Source organism: Sander lucioperca, chromosome 9, assembly GCF_008315115.2.
Source record: "Sander lucioperca isolate FBNREF2018 chromosome 9, SLUC_FBN_1.2, whole genome shotgun sequence".
Taxonomy (NCBI): Eukaryota; Metazoa; Chordata; class Actinopteri; order Perciformes; family Percidae; genus Sander; species Sander lucioperca.
In genome coordinates, this window is record NC_050181.1 from 38,518,500 (window position 1) to 38,533,888 (window position 15,389).

Sequence of the window (15,389 nt, forward strand, 5' to 3'; positions counted from 1 at the left end):
GCGGAAGATAACAGCTTTTGGGTTTCTGGTAAATTTAAGGGTATTGCCTTCTTTGTGTGGTATATAAAGCATAGTGGGGAGAGCTGATCAAGACAAACAGAAGTAAGTTAAAAAGATGAAGACCTCCGTGGCTGTGTTGACTTTATCCCTCTTCTACCTTAGTGTGGCTGAGGTGCAGCAGCTGGAATACCAAGCAGAACAGGGCCCCAGCATAGAGATTCCCAACGTCGAGCGAGCATGTCCCTGTGCTGATGACGTAACAGGGAGCCAGAAAAACCGTTGCCACCTTTTTGACATCTTAAGAGACCTGGAGGCCAAACTGAAGAACACTGAAAAACAATTAGAGGAGCTGAAGAGAGAGGTCCGAGGTAAGAACATACAGTAACTAAGATATAGGTTTTTATTCTGTCTTTGTGTGAGTATACCATTTTCATTGTTTTCCAGTTTAGTTGTTTTTAAACAAAATTTACATTACAATAACTCTGCGTTTTTAATGTAACTTTTTTAAGGTAACGGTGTGGCATTTGGAGCATCTCTCGGCCCCGGTGGAGGTGTTGGACCTTATAATGTTGAGATCACACTGACCTACAAGAATGTGTATTCAAACACAGGCGCATACAACCCTGCAACAGGTAAACTTACTATAATGATGTATAGTCATGGTTATATAGATTCATTTGTTAAATAAATATTTTCTTTAGCTCTAAATGAAATGGAGAGACAGATGTTTCTTTCTGTTGATCATCCCCAGGTATTTTCACTGCTCCAGTCAAAGGAGTCTATTACTTCAGCTTCTCTGGCCATAATTTATCATCTAGATCAATGGGGCTGCGCCTGATGAAGAATGGAGTGCAGATGGTTACTGTGTACAACCATCCAGCTGGAAGCCGCCATGAGACCGCAACCAATGGCATGACTCTACAGCTCGAAGTGGGAGACCAGGTGTACATGAGACTGCGGCCAAACACCTGGATTTTTGATAATGATAATAACCACAGCACCTTCATTGGTCATTTGTTATTCCCTCTGTAAGGGAAAGAGGAGAGTAGGTTGCTTTTTAACTTGACGAACGTGAGTCTAAATATCCCTTTCGTTTTAACTCTGGAATGGCCTGCAACAATTCCAGAGAAAAATATCTGGATCTTTAGCAGCTAGATGCTCTTGAGTGTGTTCACCAGCCACTCTGTTATCTTCTCTGTTAGCTGTTTGGTGCTAAGCAGTTAGTGTAGCGTGGCTTTATCAGAGCTTTATTGTTAGAAAAAGATCTCCTATACTGTAAGTGTTGATAATAGCAACTCAGGAAATTTAAATCAATGTAAATATAAAAAAATAACGCAGGTTAAGAAGAATACTTTTCATAATTGTGTACATTGAAAAGTGTGTATTCATTGACATTATGTTTGCCTTCATAAAGTGTTTTTATTAAAGTTACTCTGACTCCAGTCTGAAAAAATGTTGCAATCACTTTGAAACAAATGCAAACTGCCATTTCCTTCTCTTTTTTTATGTAAGCTAAAATCACGACATAACTGTAATTCAAATGCAACACCCTGGTTTGCACTTTCACTTTAAAGTTCACTTAACCTATTTTGAAACTGTACTTCGGAGTACACTGAAAATCTAATTATATTTTTTTTCATACTGTCAGTTCTGTACTTCCACACCTTTAGCAGACATAAGTTTATTTATTGTGAACTATAGCTGGCTTAAAATAAAAAAGCTCTGGTTCTAGGTCTGCATAGCTTAGCTTAAAGACCTGAAACCTGAAAAAATACAAATACGAGAAACAGTTAAAGCACTTCCTTGTAAAACCACAACTTGTCATTTTTACATTTCTTTTTAAATACAAATTAAACAAAGGAGTTACGTGTTACTTAATGAGTTGTTACACAGTTGTTGCACAGACCCAGGCTAGCTGTTTCCCCGTTTCCAGTCTTTGTGCTAAGCTAAGCTAACCGGATGCTGGCTATAGCCTGATATTTACCAGACAGATTTGAGAGTGGCATCTAACTCTCAGAAAGTGAGTATAAACTATGAGAAGTGATAATGGGCTCATAGTAAGCTAACCATAAAAATGGCTGTAGGCCTATATGTCAACTTTAACTCTGTGAAGTAGCAAGCTTTTTGTCTCTGTACAGCTTCTTACTCTCCCCTCCCCCTGCAGTTACTGACTCTATTATTGCAAAACCCAAGTCCAGTACAAGACATATTATGAAATAAGACTTTCTTCTTACTTCCACATTTTCTCACTCACTTGCTGCTGGGGTCAGACTGAGTGTGTGTGTTGTCAGCTGTCACATTGGTTTGAGTTCATGTGGTTTAACAATAATAAAGGCATGAAAGCTCTTCAATAGTCTCCATGAGAGAAAGTGTTTTAGGAAGAAGTGTCTGCAGTGATTGGAAAGGTGGCAGTGTTTTCAAGGAAAAGATGACGGCTTCGCCTCCAAAATGCTCATAAACAGTGTCATATGATCCGGCTGGCTTCTTTGCTCAAATTAAATCACATGGAGCCATTGCATGCACCCCAGCCACACAAGTGAAACCTATTCATCCTTTTCCCACCGTGTCCCTGTCCTTTATTTTCTATCAGTGTAAGATCAAAGGACATACTTCTCGGAGCATTACAGAACTGGGGTCAGGTCCTGTGTTATGGGCGCCCGAGGGAGGACAGCTTGTGACGATGCAAACCATTTATTTCTCAATGCTTAAGAGGAACTGCATGTCTGTTTCAACATTTCATAGATCTGATGTGAAGTTACACACACAGGAAGCACTCTCTCCTCCACCCTTCCTTTCCTCCATGCAATAAAAAAACAAAAACTTATCAGTAAGCTGTAAAAGACTTACATGCAATGAAATGTTAATGAAGCACATGTTACAGGCAATAAAGGCTTTAGACTAAACAGGATACATGTTGCAGGAGATAAGCTGAAACTTTCAGTTTACATGTATTACACATTTTTCTAATCTGCCAGGCAGATTGTGAAATTCAGGATGGACATTAGGGTTTGTGTAATAATGCAGTAAGCAGAGGATTTTAGGCAAATCTTCAGCTCCAAAAGCATAGTAGCAGTTGTAAAACTGCATTTGTAATATTATATGTGTATAATTATATAATTTGAAAAAAGTTATAAAGGTAACGCCAGAAAACGCCTAAAACAAGGCAACGGATATACGGCCTAAATAAGTGAAATCCAACGGAGTAATTCTGAAACTTGACAAGCGGCGCTTACTAAACACTGCCTTTTTGCATTGTATTTGATAAGCTCATGTTTTTTACATAAGATAAGGAGCCTTTATTGTCATTATGTTACCATGAATACAACAAAATTATAAGTGCCCCTCCCAGCAGTGCTTTAATTTAACTGTAAAGTCTTAGTTTGAAAAGTACCTAGTAAGTGCAGCCAGGTGTACAATATTTCCCTGTGAAATGTAATGGTGTAGAAGTATAACATATAAATACACAAGTAAAGAACAACTACCTCAAAACAGTACACATGTACAGTACTTGAGAAAATGTACTTTTCTCTGTGACAGTAGTCCTGCTTTTGCTCATTCTAGTCATTGAGTTACCTAGTATTTTTCATCTGTGAAGCAAAGTGAACACATTTAACCCATTGCTAGGATAAAAAAAAATCTGTAGCTAAGCAACTAGATAATTTAGTTTGACACATTTATCTGACAGCTCTTTTGTGCTGTGTTGCCTTTTTAACCTGAAAAAATTAAAGTGATCTATAGAAATCTCGTCCTCAAATATTGCAAGACTGTTGCTTTTTGTGAAATGCAAATGTCTGCCAAGTTAGTTCGAGCTTGACATGTGATGTTAATCTACAGCCACCTTTACTGTATGTTCATTTCCTGCTGTGTGCGCACACTTCTGCTGATCTGTGTGCATGATAAGTTTCATTCATTTTAAAGTGCTCATATTATGCTTTTTGGCTTTTTCCCTTTCCTTTATTGTGTTATGTATCTTTTTTGTGCACGTTATAGGTTTACAAAGTGAAAAAGCCCAAAGTCCACCCCAAAGGGACTTACCATCTCCAACAGAAAACACTGTTCACAAACTGCTCCAAACAGCTCTATTGTAGTCCAGCCTTTACTTCCGTGACAAACGCGCGTCATTCTGCGTCACTTTGTAACACACGTTTTAGTGCTTGCTTAGCTGCTAGTGTGGCACGCCCTCAAACCAAAATAGTTAGAGCGGAGGCCCGAGGAATTCAGGTAGTTGTATTGCCATGTCCAGGAGACTAATTTGTTAACATTTAAATAACTTACCACTCTGAAACGTTGTTCTGCCTGTGTTTCGGGATCAGACTCGGGTTCGAACACCAGCCAAAGCCATGGTTACCGGCTGAAGCGGGTTTGTTTTGGATCACACTAGCATGCTTGTCAGGACCCGCCCTACTCTACTTCTGACTAGCTAGTAGTCTTTACATAGGTTCTGTGCATGTGCGACTCAGGTGCGACTCCGAACAAAGATAGAAGTGAGATGCCTCACTCTGTAGCTAAAACAGAGCGCTCAACACACAGGGTGAAAAGAGGAGCTGCAGCAATGTGCAGTACAACAAAAATATGGTGTTTTTTTTAAATTAAACCTTGTAAACCTATTCTGGTACAACCTCTAAATACAATTATGAACCTGAAAATGAGCACAATATGAGGTCTTTAAAAGATAATTCCTTTTTTCCACTAAAATAAAGAAATGAAGCCCATCTGTTCATTCAGTAATAATCATTACGATGGCATGTATTGTATGAAATTGGAGTAATTTGCAGTATTAGCTAGGCGATAGTTCTAGTTCTAGTAAATTCCAGTCATCTCTAATGAAAGTGCTCTGGAGTTGTAGCTGCATGCACTGACAGTTACAGCTACTGCAGATGGTCATTAGGAAAACAAAGTAAGCATTGCTAGACTCATTGAAGCAACCCTTTCTTCACATAGGACCTGAATAGTCCTTAGATTGAATTTGGTAATCTGACCTTGCATCTCTGTGGTTGTAGGGACACTTTAGGCTCATTGGCTGGTCTGAGGAACAGCTTACCAAATACCAGCCTACAGTATGTATGGCTGATTCAGCTTGGCTGCAGACACAAAAAGCCCTCTCTGTCCTCCGCCCCACAGCCTAGAAAACATGCGGCGGGAAGAGGGGAAACAGCTCTCCCCAGCAAAACAAACTTACTGGAAACCCTACCCATTACCTAAACAACTGGACTGAGATGTTTTTTATTCACGTGGGCCATCGTTACTTACTTAACACTACTAACCAGGGTGTTTAAGGCTATCCTTATACGAACAGTAAACATTTAAAACCTGCAACTCTTTTTCGTTTCTTGTAAACAAGTGTCTATGTGTCATCTATGATATCTAGGTTGTCTGACACAGTGGAAGGGCTGCAACTAATTATGTTGATTGTCGATTAGTAGGGCTAGGCAATATATATCGATATTATATTGATATTGTGATATGCGACTAGATTTCGTCTTAGATTTTGGATATCGTGATATGACATAAGCGTTGTCTTTTCCTGGTTTTAAAGGCTGCATTACAGTAAAGTGATGTACTTTTCTGAACTTACCAGACTGTTCTAGCTGTTTTATTATTTGCCTTTTCCCCACTTAGACATTATGTCCACATTACTGATGGTTATTTATCTAAAATCTAAGTGTGAAGATATTTTGTTAAAGCACCAATTGTCAACCCTAGAATATCGCCGCAATATCGATATCGAGGTATTTGGTCAAGAATATCGTGATATCTGATTTTCTCCCTATAGCCCAGCCCTATTGATCAGTCTATGTTTTGTTTTTTAATTAATCGATTTGTGTATAAGATGTCCAAAAGCATTGGAAAGTATGCATCACAAGTGCCAAGAGCCCATGGTGACGTGACAAGTCGTTTAAATGACTTTTTTGTGTGCAAAACCCCCCCAAATATAAAACTAAGAAAAGCAGCAAATCGTCACATTAAGAGAAATGTTTTTGTTGTTCCTTCATATAACTACAGAAACGTCAATTCATTTGTTTTGTTGACTAATCAATTAATGGACTTGTTTCAACATCAAAATTGTTTACAGGGACAATCACAATCAAAGTACCCCAAAAATGTAGACACTTTATGTTATCAGCAGAGACAAGCACAGCACACAGCGTTACGTAAAATGCGTTTTGTATTAAGTATTAAGTCTTTCAAACTGACAGGTGGATGGCAGAAGATTTTGTCCAAAGAGAGAATTACAATTACGGTAAGTCCATTTTTTTTTTTTTTTTTTTAGAAAAGGAAAAAAAAATCTAGATAATACAGACACACATGGCTTGCCATTCACTGAACCACAATCCTAGTAGGCTAAAGTTACTCTGTTGTTCTTGTTGGACTAGTACCTCGAGAAACGGCCTGAGTCGGACCCTGAAACAACAGGTCTGATACAAGCTCGGCTTCCTGACAGTAAGATAGGAAGAGGCTCTTCTCACTTCGACACCAAATTAAACTAGATCGTTTACTGAAAACTGCTAAAAAGTTCTGATTGCCATCAAGACGCACTGCAGAGGAAGTAGGGCTCATCAGTTGGCACAGTCACAGGAGTTTTCTTAGGAAGGCACTTGACATGGGGTCGTGGCGTTCCCCATGCAGCGACAGCAATGCACTAAGGTCCTTGTTTGTGCACACTGAGGAGGGACACCGTCAGCTAAGTGCAAGTTCCATGATAAATCCACTTTCACCAGACCGGAGAGGGGGATAAAAACAAAAACATTTAGTCGTAACACAACTCCACCACAGTCCACAGCTTCAAATACAGTATCTTAGTGGGTGGGGGTCTGGGCCTCTTGGATCACACTTGACCTTTTGGGGAAATAAATTGTGGAGATCTGATTTGAGTAACCTGTGCAAGGCTAGAGTGGTGATTGATACGTTTATGAGCGATTTTAAGCGCTTTCAGGCCCTCTGTTCTCAGCCAAAAAAGACCTTAGAAGTGACCAATCCCAGCTCTGCCTGGATTGAGCATAACCCCACCACTCCTAAAACAGATATGGACCAGGCCTAGAAGATGTAACAGTACAACTCAACAAATAAAACCACAAAAAAAATAAAATAAAAAAAAATAACCAGAAAACAGGTGTCTCTTAGGTTTCACAATAAGACATTCCCATTGAGGCACATTTCCAAAGAAGTGTCATATACAAAGCTATATTAAAAAAAATCCCAAAACATTCAAGTACTTTGTCATGTAAACACTTTTCCAGGCTATAATACACAATGGATTATTGTCGTCGTTGATTTGTGTTTGTGCGCAACAATAAGACAACAGTGTGAGGAGAGAGAATAGCTTCGCAAAAAGCCTGCAGGACAAGTTAGAAGCTCAAATTCAGCCCGGATGCACTGTTTTCTGTAGGTTGTTGTTTTTGCTTTGTTTTTTTTTTGTTTTTTTAGAGCAGGACACATGAGCAGCACTGGTCGCCACCACTGGGAACAGTTGAATAGTTCATCTGTCTGACTATTTCCGCAAACAGTTCGTCGACTGATCCTTTATTTTTGGCTGAAGTTTCCATAAACGGGCAGTTCCACTCCTGGGCCAGCGCCTTGCCTTCCCCGGAAGACACCTCTCTCTCCCCCTCCAGGTCCACCTTGTTTCCCACCAGGATCATGGGCACCCTCTCGTATCTCTTCACCCGGATGATCTGGTCTCTCATCGGCTTGATGTCCTGGAAGCTCTGCTGGTTCACCAGGCTGTAAACCAAAATAAAGCCCTGGCCGTTCTTGATGTACAGGTCTCGCATGGAGGCGAACTGCTCGGTCCCCGCCGTGTCCAGGATCTCCAGCACCGACGGGGACGAGTCCACCTCGATCTCCTTCCGGTAGAAATCCTCTATCGTGGGGTCGTACTTCTCGATGAAGGAGCCCGTCACGAACTGGACCGTCAGCGCGGATTTCCCGACTCCACCCGAGCCCAAAACAACCACTTTGTACTCCCTCATGGCAGACACCTCCTTTTTTTTCCGCGACGAAGCCTGCTCTCTCTCCCTCTCTCTCTCTCCCTCTCTCTCTCTCTCTCTCTCTCTCTCGCCCACCCGCTGACCAGCCCCGATGTTTTCAAAGCGAGCAGGCTGGGAAGGCTGCCCTCTCGCTCGGATAGGAGTCAAATCCTCCTCGCCTGCTCTGTGACGGCCGCGGAGTGCAGATCTGAGGAGAATGGCCGCTCCTGGACATTAGCGTGGCAAATTAAAGCACATTTTGATCGCACTGCATTGTGCAACGGGGCTGGGAAGCGTGATCGCTTCTCCGCTCTTGCATGGCGTTTCCTGCCCACATCCTCAGCAGCGCGTCAAAAGCCGAGGCTCAGTTCCGTTTTCTTAAAGGAGCCGTCACCCGAAACCTCAGCCAGAGCCATCAGATGTTCTCATCAGATGACCAGACAGGCAGACACTGCAGGCTGTGCACGTCTGTGGCCTAGTCCGCATGACCTCTGCCCTCTGCCCTCATGTACACACTGGCATTGCTCTCAACAAGAGGCTCTTCAGCTGTCTGTAATTAGGATTATACATACACATGCGTGTGCTAATAAGGTCATTCATTAGCCATTTTACATATGTCATCTTACTTACCCCCCCCCCCCATGGGCCAGTGGTGGAGGAAGTACGCACATCTTTTACTTGTGTAAAAGCAGCAATACTACAGTGTAAACATACTTTGTTACAAATAAAAGTCCTGCATTCAACATTTTTGTCAAGTTAAGTACAAAAGTATCAGCATCACTCAGTAAATAAAAGTAGCCTACTCATTATGCAGAATGTCTAATTTCAGAATCATATATATATATAATATAATAAATATTATATTAAAATAGCCCCACATCATCACATACCCTTCACCATACCTAGAGACTGGCATGGTTTTATTTCAGTTAGCCTAATAGCTAACTGAGATAAGATCCATATCAATGCAAATCAAACCAGCTATTAGGCTAACTGAAATAAAACCATGCCAATCTCTAGGTATGGTGAAGGGTATGTGATGATGTGGGGCTATTTTAATTCCAAAGGCCAAGGGAACTTTATCAGGATGCATAGTATCCTGGATCCATGAAATAACTGGCCTTTAAAAATAAAAATCTGCCTTCCTCTATGGGAATTTAACATAGGGGTATGTATAATTATGGCCCCTGTATTTTAAGGAAGAACATTTATTTATTTACAATACATTATTAATTCACAAAAAAATCGGTAAAAGGTCGGATTTTTCCTAATTTTTTTAATTAAGGCATTAAGATCAATTTCTAAAAGATGATTTTTTTATTCCTCTTTTTAGTCAACTTGAGCATGGGTATGAATACTTATGAGCAGCACTGTATATATATATATATATATATATATATATATAAATATATATATATATATATATATAAATATAACCTTATCTGAATTATTTGGACCGCATTGTCACTGACATTACGTCACAGGGATTTTCTGAAAGGTCATAAGAGAGAGTACTTTGCTGTGTATGTTTTCTTTCTTTATTCATTCATTTTTATTGTATGTGTGTAGCTGAGCCGATGTTGTATTCTGGTGTTGTGTTTTTGGATGTGTGTGTTTGTTCGAAGTATGGTTACGTGCTAAATGTCATGGATCCATTTTGTACTTATTGTAAAAATGAAAACCAATAAACATATTTAAAAAAGAAAAGAAAAAAAAAAGAAAACCTGTCAATCAATTCAGGATTGAAAGCAGATCCCTGTGTTTTAATTTTTGGGGGTGAGACCTTTGTTCACATCTGGATTACAGCAAACACAAGTCACTGTACGAATAAGATAACCATGCCTTCTGAGCCGTATACACTCTCTCCAAAAGATGGAAAAGAGGGAAAAAAGCCCTCTGATGTCATCAACATGTTACATGTTCAAATACAATACAATGGTAGGCATGTTGTGAGTTCATGTGGCCTTCACCTGTTGTATTATCACGTCTGACCCAGATAAAGCACACAATGTCATGAAAATTGCCCTGAGCACGATTCATTTAATTAAAAATAATATCAGTTTCTGTGGAGCTGCTCCAGTCTTGCTGACATTGAACCCCCAAGGTTGAAGTTCAGAAACAATTTTGAATGCACTCTCCTAGATTATCCCATGCACGTATGTTATGCCAAAATATAATGGGAAAACACCTGCATGTTGATCTGCAGTATATAACAGATAGCAGGTATGTTTTTCAGCAACAGGGCATCAATGTTTACGTGTTAATACATATTAGGTTGAATGTGAGAACTTTAAAGCATTCACTGAAATGTGCCTATGTGTTAACTTGACTCACACACCCAGTACACACAGAGTCAGTGAACACACACCTGTTGCATGAGCAAATCAAATATTGTTTTATTCAGATTTCAGATTCAGAGTCAATTATGGCAACAACAAAATGTTCATCAACAGATCTGAAGACAGAATAGTACATTATTGTGTGGCAACTGTTAGCAAATACATAATTGATGGTTGCACTTACAAGTAAAAAGCAGTCAAAGCGTACACGTGCCCCCAGCAGGGAAGAGAAGCCATGGTTCCAGCCAGGAGACTGAACATCTGGTTTTTGGAGGAAAAAATGGTGCTTTGGTTCTGTAGCAACTAAACTCAGCAGCCTCGAGTCAGACACATGTTGACCAGCGACTGTTACATTCATTTCAAAGACTAATTTGCCAAATAAGCATTTGGTATGGTGAGCCTTCACCTGCTGAGTGCACAGCTATGATAGCAGGAGCAACTTCCTGTGAGTCAGTGTCGACTGTAATTATACGGCTATGAGAACGTTCTGCATCTGGGGTGGATGAGTGCTAATATTTATTCATCATTCTTTAAATAACATGTTTGCTTGGAAAATATTTTTTTAAATCACACAAGAGTAAGATGACTTGTTTTTTTTTGAAGTATTATTTCTCCCCACTGTGGATGTTATCTACTTTGAAAAACAAACAAACATATTACTGTGTATTCTGTAATCTGAATGTGTTATCTGTCTTTACATAACTACGCAGTTTATTTTGTTTACATGTTTGTACTTTTACATGCAGTCAAATCAAACTATTATAGAATACAATTTTTTGAAAGTTTTATGTATCAAGTGTACCATGGGAGCAGCAATACTGCATGACCAAGTCTATAACAAATGATATATGGATATTATTGGATATGTCATCCCACAGGAGGGGTGGAGTTAGCATGACATGGGGAAATCTATTCCCCTTCGACATTCCCTGGCAATACTACCGATAAAATAAGACAAAAAGCGCATAGCTTTCTCTGAATGCGTTGGCCAAGAAACTAGTGCCCTTCTTTGCAAGCAATATTTTTTTTTAGCTGGTCTTCTAATTTAAGAATTTAAATTAATCTAACAAAATTCCTTATAATTATAGATCTTTTTTATTCAAAATAATATCTCAATATGATACACATTTTTTCTCTGTTCATTTGACTATATACAGAAGTGCAAAAAGTCAACCTTCGTCCCTTAGGTTAGAACTCATCATCTGCAGCATTTCTGACCTCTCCAGTCTGGAAAAGTCTTTGCTTTCTCGCCCCTAATCTCACTATCCACCAAACTTCCAGAGACCCGTCAATCTCACTGCTCGTTTTGGCCTGACATTCAGGGCAAACTTAAGAAATATTCAAACATAAGTACATATCTTTTTGAAATGGATACAGTAGAAAATAATTTTTACTCTAAAACATGGACAATCTATTTTTCAATACAATATATTTTCAAACATGATCGCGACATGTTACAAGGAAAATTTAAGTTGGTTAAAAGATTAGTCTTCTTTTTTTCTGTCTGCTCAGAGATGCTGCAGTGGCAGCAAACTAATTGATCTCATTCCTTGTATCAAAAAAGTCTTTCATCAACAAAATTAACTGATAATGTAACATCATCTGAAAAAGGCATCCAGCTATATGGATGAAATGGATATTTAAAACTGACTCAACACATTATCATTTATATGGTTTGAAAAAGTTATGAATGTCATACTATCTCAAAATCTACAACGGCTATATCAATGTTGTCAAGTAATATATAGTAAGGCAAAAAAAAGAAAAAAATCTACAACTACATACCTCAAATAGATTCAAATCCTTAAGTAGTACATAACACAGAAGTTCAATGAAATTTAAGAGAGTAATTGTTACTTTTACATCGAGAGAAAGAACAAAAAAAACGATCATAAGCGACATGTGAGAGAACTATAAAACATCATTGGTGTTCTTTACCTGCATGGTGATTGACATGTGATTGGGCTGGGACCCAGTAATTGTAATCTAAGGCTTTGTTAGGTACATTACAATCGGTAAAGACACACTACACACCTCTGTGAAAACAGAAAAGGGATGTGATCTTAACAATTGACAGATGTGTGGAACATGATGAACATGGTTCCTTAACTAAGCCTCTTGAGAGATGCTTCTGTAACCCTTTGTGAATATGATTGAGAGTAAAACTGTGCTTTGGTGTCTGTAGTCAGATCTACAAGTGACTGAGAACCTTCATGTTTTGTTCGGAAATGCAAACCCATAATGTGTTGTATTTCCTCAACAGCCAAAGTTCACTTAGGATGAGTTGTGACAATTAAAACAGGGCGACCAGACAAACAATCAATCAAGTGCACATGTGGTTTAAATGACCTAATAGACCTCTGGGTCCAGTTGTTTTAAAATTCCCATCAGTACGTGGCTCAACAGTGCTCCTTGGAGAAGCTTTAGAGTCGCCCCTCTTTGAAAGAGGGAGAACAAGGTAACGCAATGTCAATTGAAGCTACACCTTCCATGCTTTAGAGTCAACAATAGACTTGAGCAACAACTTAATCCCAACACACAAAAACAACACTAGTCTAAGAAAAGAGGCATGACCAACTTTGGGAAAAAACCCTACATTTTTGATTTTAAAAGAAAAAAAAACATCAAAATTAGAAACACAAATTTGGCGGGAACCCCACTTCTAAAATGAATTAATTAGAGAAATCAAAAGTAAAAAACAAAACAAAAAAAAACAAAAAAAACAAAACAAAACGAAACAATACAAAAAAGAGCCATACAAAACTTTAACCTTTGGTAAACAAATAACACTGCTGAGATAACACTCTGGTTTTAGCTGTATGGCCTTGATGGCACATGACAAGGTGAGGAAAGCTAGCCTGGCTGTGCTTTCAAGGTACACAGGTATGTTGGTTTACCAAGAACATTCATACGTCCAAGACCCTCATTTACAAGTAGCCGTAAAAACACAATACTGTACATATGCCTAATTCTTTTGGCGAATAAAATTCCTGTTTAAATCATTGTGCCTTTCAGATTTCAATTGAAATTCAAGGTGCATGTTTGCATAACACTTGTAAACTATGAAATATGGCTATCAATTATAAAATAAAAAAATAAAGCAGAAGAAATTAAAAAAAAAAAGGGATGAAAAAACTGGATGTTGCTTTTATGCAACCATGCCTTTGACCTTGTGTGCGCACGGTAATGATATTAGGTAGAACAAATTGAGTGCTATGATTTAGTCAGACGCAGGGGTGTAATGTGAACGTTTCCCACAGAGGGAGAGACGCGCTGACCCCGGCACCAAGATATCCTCTTCTCTCGGCTCGACGTTGAATTTGACAACAAATTCTTCTTGACATTGATATGTGGGAAGATGGCACAGATCATGTGTTGCACCGTTGATGTTTACACGTGCGATGAGACCATCGTCGTGGACCGGCTAAGAGATGGCAGACCCTCCGTGTCCCATTGTTTGACATTCTGAAGGCTATGTACATAAAGGCTGAACTCTTTTGGCTTGGACGGTGCCAGCACACATTCATTTGATCTGTAAGACATGACGGATTTCACTTGAGAAAAAAACTACTGAAAGAGTTGCTAGTCTATGTGCACACATATTCAAGTCAATTCTTAAACCAGAGCTACAATGATTCACTCCAAATAAACAAACTTTGTAATGAACAGAAAGAGTATGAGGATTGAAATAGGAACTCACTGTTCTTGAGAGGAACTACATTTGAGTCAAGTACTTGTGACTACTCAGATGATCTGCAGATATTATTGGAATCTGGGGGGGAGAAAACAGACAGGGATCAAATGAAGCATCCCAAACCGAAAAAAAAACAACCACTCAAAGCAGAACACAGATCAACACATTTTAACCACATCCTCTCGCATTGAGACAAGTTCAAATACTGAAAAAAAAGGACAAAGATAACAAAATAGACAAAGCAATTTGGCTCGAGTTTCAGTTGTGACATGTCAATAACAATCCAGACACTTCTGGACAGCAGGGGTTAAGGGAAGGGAGAGATGAGAGGGGCAGAGGGAAACTGTCAGTGAGGTGGCTCCCCCATGCAAATCTAAGTCCTCCATGTTGTTGACCTGCACACCTCAGTAAAATGCAGAACACTGGTCCTGGATCAAGACTGCTAACATGATGATTCATCCTACATTTTCACTGGTATTATAAAATTGTACAATGTAACTGACTGCTTACACAATGCCTTTAACAGAACTGCAAGCAGAATGTTGCAAATCTTCTTACCGACTGGTTTTTAGAACTTTTCTGACTTTAATAATGAATATGCCCATCTTTTAAACACGAGAAACATGGTAGAGCATTGCTTTACAAGCTGGAAGCAGCAGCGAACCCCCCCCAAAAAAAAAAAAAAGCCAAGCACCAAAGGGCACAGATAGCAACTTTTGCACAAGCTGTGCGAAGGTCGCTCTAAAGAGTTTTAATAAAACCACCTTATACATACCAATTGCATGTATTCGTTGGTAGTCAACTTTGATAAGGAAGAGTCCTCAAAATGGGAAAGGACAAAAATCGAGGTTACAATGAGGACAAACATTAAAATACAATACAGTATGTTTTTTTTTCTCCAGAAAGACAGATAGATCTAAGAAATGTATGAATATTGTGGTTAGAGTTTAAACTTGTCACAGTATGATATGTGTACACATGTTGGACTCTAGTGTAGGCCAACAAGAGGGAGTACCGCCTTTTACCCAACCCACCCCTCGCTGTAAGACACAAGCATCCCCAGATCGAGAGAGAGAGAGAGAGACTGATAGAGAAAGAGAGAGAGACTGATAGAGAGACTGATAGAGAGAGAGAGAGAGACTGATAGAGAAAGAGAGAGAGACTGATAGAGAGATAGAGATCGACTGATAGTGATAGAGAGAGACAGAGAGATAGACTAATAGAGAGAGAGAGAGAGACTGATAGAGAGACTGATAGAGAGAGAGACTGATAGAGAGATATAGACTGATAGTGATAGAGAGAGACAGAGAGATAGACTGATAGAGAGATAGAGATAGACTGATAGTGATAGAGAGAGACAGAGAGAGATAGACTGATAGAGAGAGAGAG

General features: G+C 39.2%; 3 protein-coding genes across 17 annotated transcripts in view; 1 reads left to right on the forward strand and 2 right to left on the reverse strand.

Moving 5' to 3' along the window:
• Positions 1-1,757, forward strand: LOC116037207 (complement C1q-like protein 4). Of its 2 annotated transcripts, XM_036005751.1 has the most exons (4): positions 1-368; positions 510-632; positions 752-1,033; positions 1,477-1,757. In XM_036005751.1, the coding sequence occupies exons 1-3, from the start codon at positions 116-118 to the stop codon at positions 1,030-1,032; spliced, it is 657 nt and encodes a 218-aa protein (XP_035861644.1). In that variant the 5' UTR covers positions 1-115; the 3' UTR covers position 1,033; positions 1,477-1,757. The 2 variants fall into 2 exon arrangements, with proteins under 2 accessions (XP_035861644.1, XP_031136844.2); XM_031280984.2 differs by lacking the exon at positions 1,477-1,757 and having other exon boundaries at positions 752-1,433.
• Positions 1,758-6,049: 4,292 nt separating this feature from the next.
• LOC116037385 (ras-related protein Rap-2b-like) lies at positions 6,050-8,371 on the reverse strand. Its single transcript, XM_031281269.2, has one exon. The coding sequence runs from the start codon at positions 7,968-7,970 to the stop codon at positions 7,422-7,424; it is 549 nt and encodes a 182-aa protein (XP_031137129.1). The 5' UTR covers positions 7,971-8,371; the 3' UTR covers positions 6,050-7,421.
• A 1,967-nt stretch (positions 8,372-10,338) lies between these two features.
• The window catches only part of LOC116037427 (muscleblind-like protein 1), a 46,488-nt gene continuing 41,437 nt past the window's right edge, over positions 10,339-15,389 (reverse strand). For 11 of the 14 annotated variants that reach the window (XM_031281324.2, XM_031281328.2, XM_031281322.2 and 8 more), the window contains 3 exons: positions 14,776-14,820; positions 14,007-14,078; positions 10,339-13,838 (listed from right to left, as the gene is read on the reverse strand). In XM_031281324.2, the coding sequence (XP_031137184.1) occupies positions 14,022-14,078; positions 14,776-14,820 (102 nt within the window). In that variant the 3' untranslated portion in view covers positions 10,339-13,838; positions 14,007-14,021. The remainder of the gene's footprint in view (positions 13,839-14,006; positions 14,079-14,775; positions 14,821-15,389) is intronic. The other 3 variants (XM_031281330.2, XM_036005762.1, XM_036005765.1) reach the window with 1 other exon arrangement.

What these genes read in the sequence shown, in the direction of transcription:
- LOC116037207 (XM_036005751.1), top strand. Translation starts at nt 116, where the DNA reads ATGAAGACCTCCGTGGCTGTGTTGACTTTATCCCTCTTCTACCTTAGT. An exon ending in GCTGAAGAGAGAGGTCCGAG is followed by an intron (nt 369 to 509) that starts GTAAGAACATAC and finishes AACTTTTTTAAG; the next exon opens with GTAACGGTGTGGCATTTGGA. An exon ending in CGCATACAACCCTGCAACAG is followed by an intron (nt 633 to 751) that starts GTAAACTTACTA and finishes GATCATCCCCAG; the next exon opens with GTATTTTCACTGCTCCAGTC.
- LOC116037385 (XM_031281269.2), bottom strand. Translation starts at nt 7,970, where the DNA reads ATGAGGGAGTACAAAGTGGTTGTTTTGGGCTCGGGTGGAGTCGGGAAA.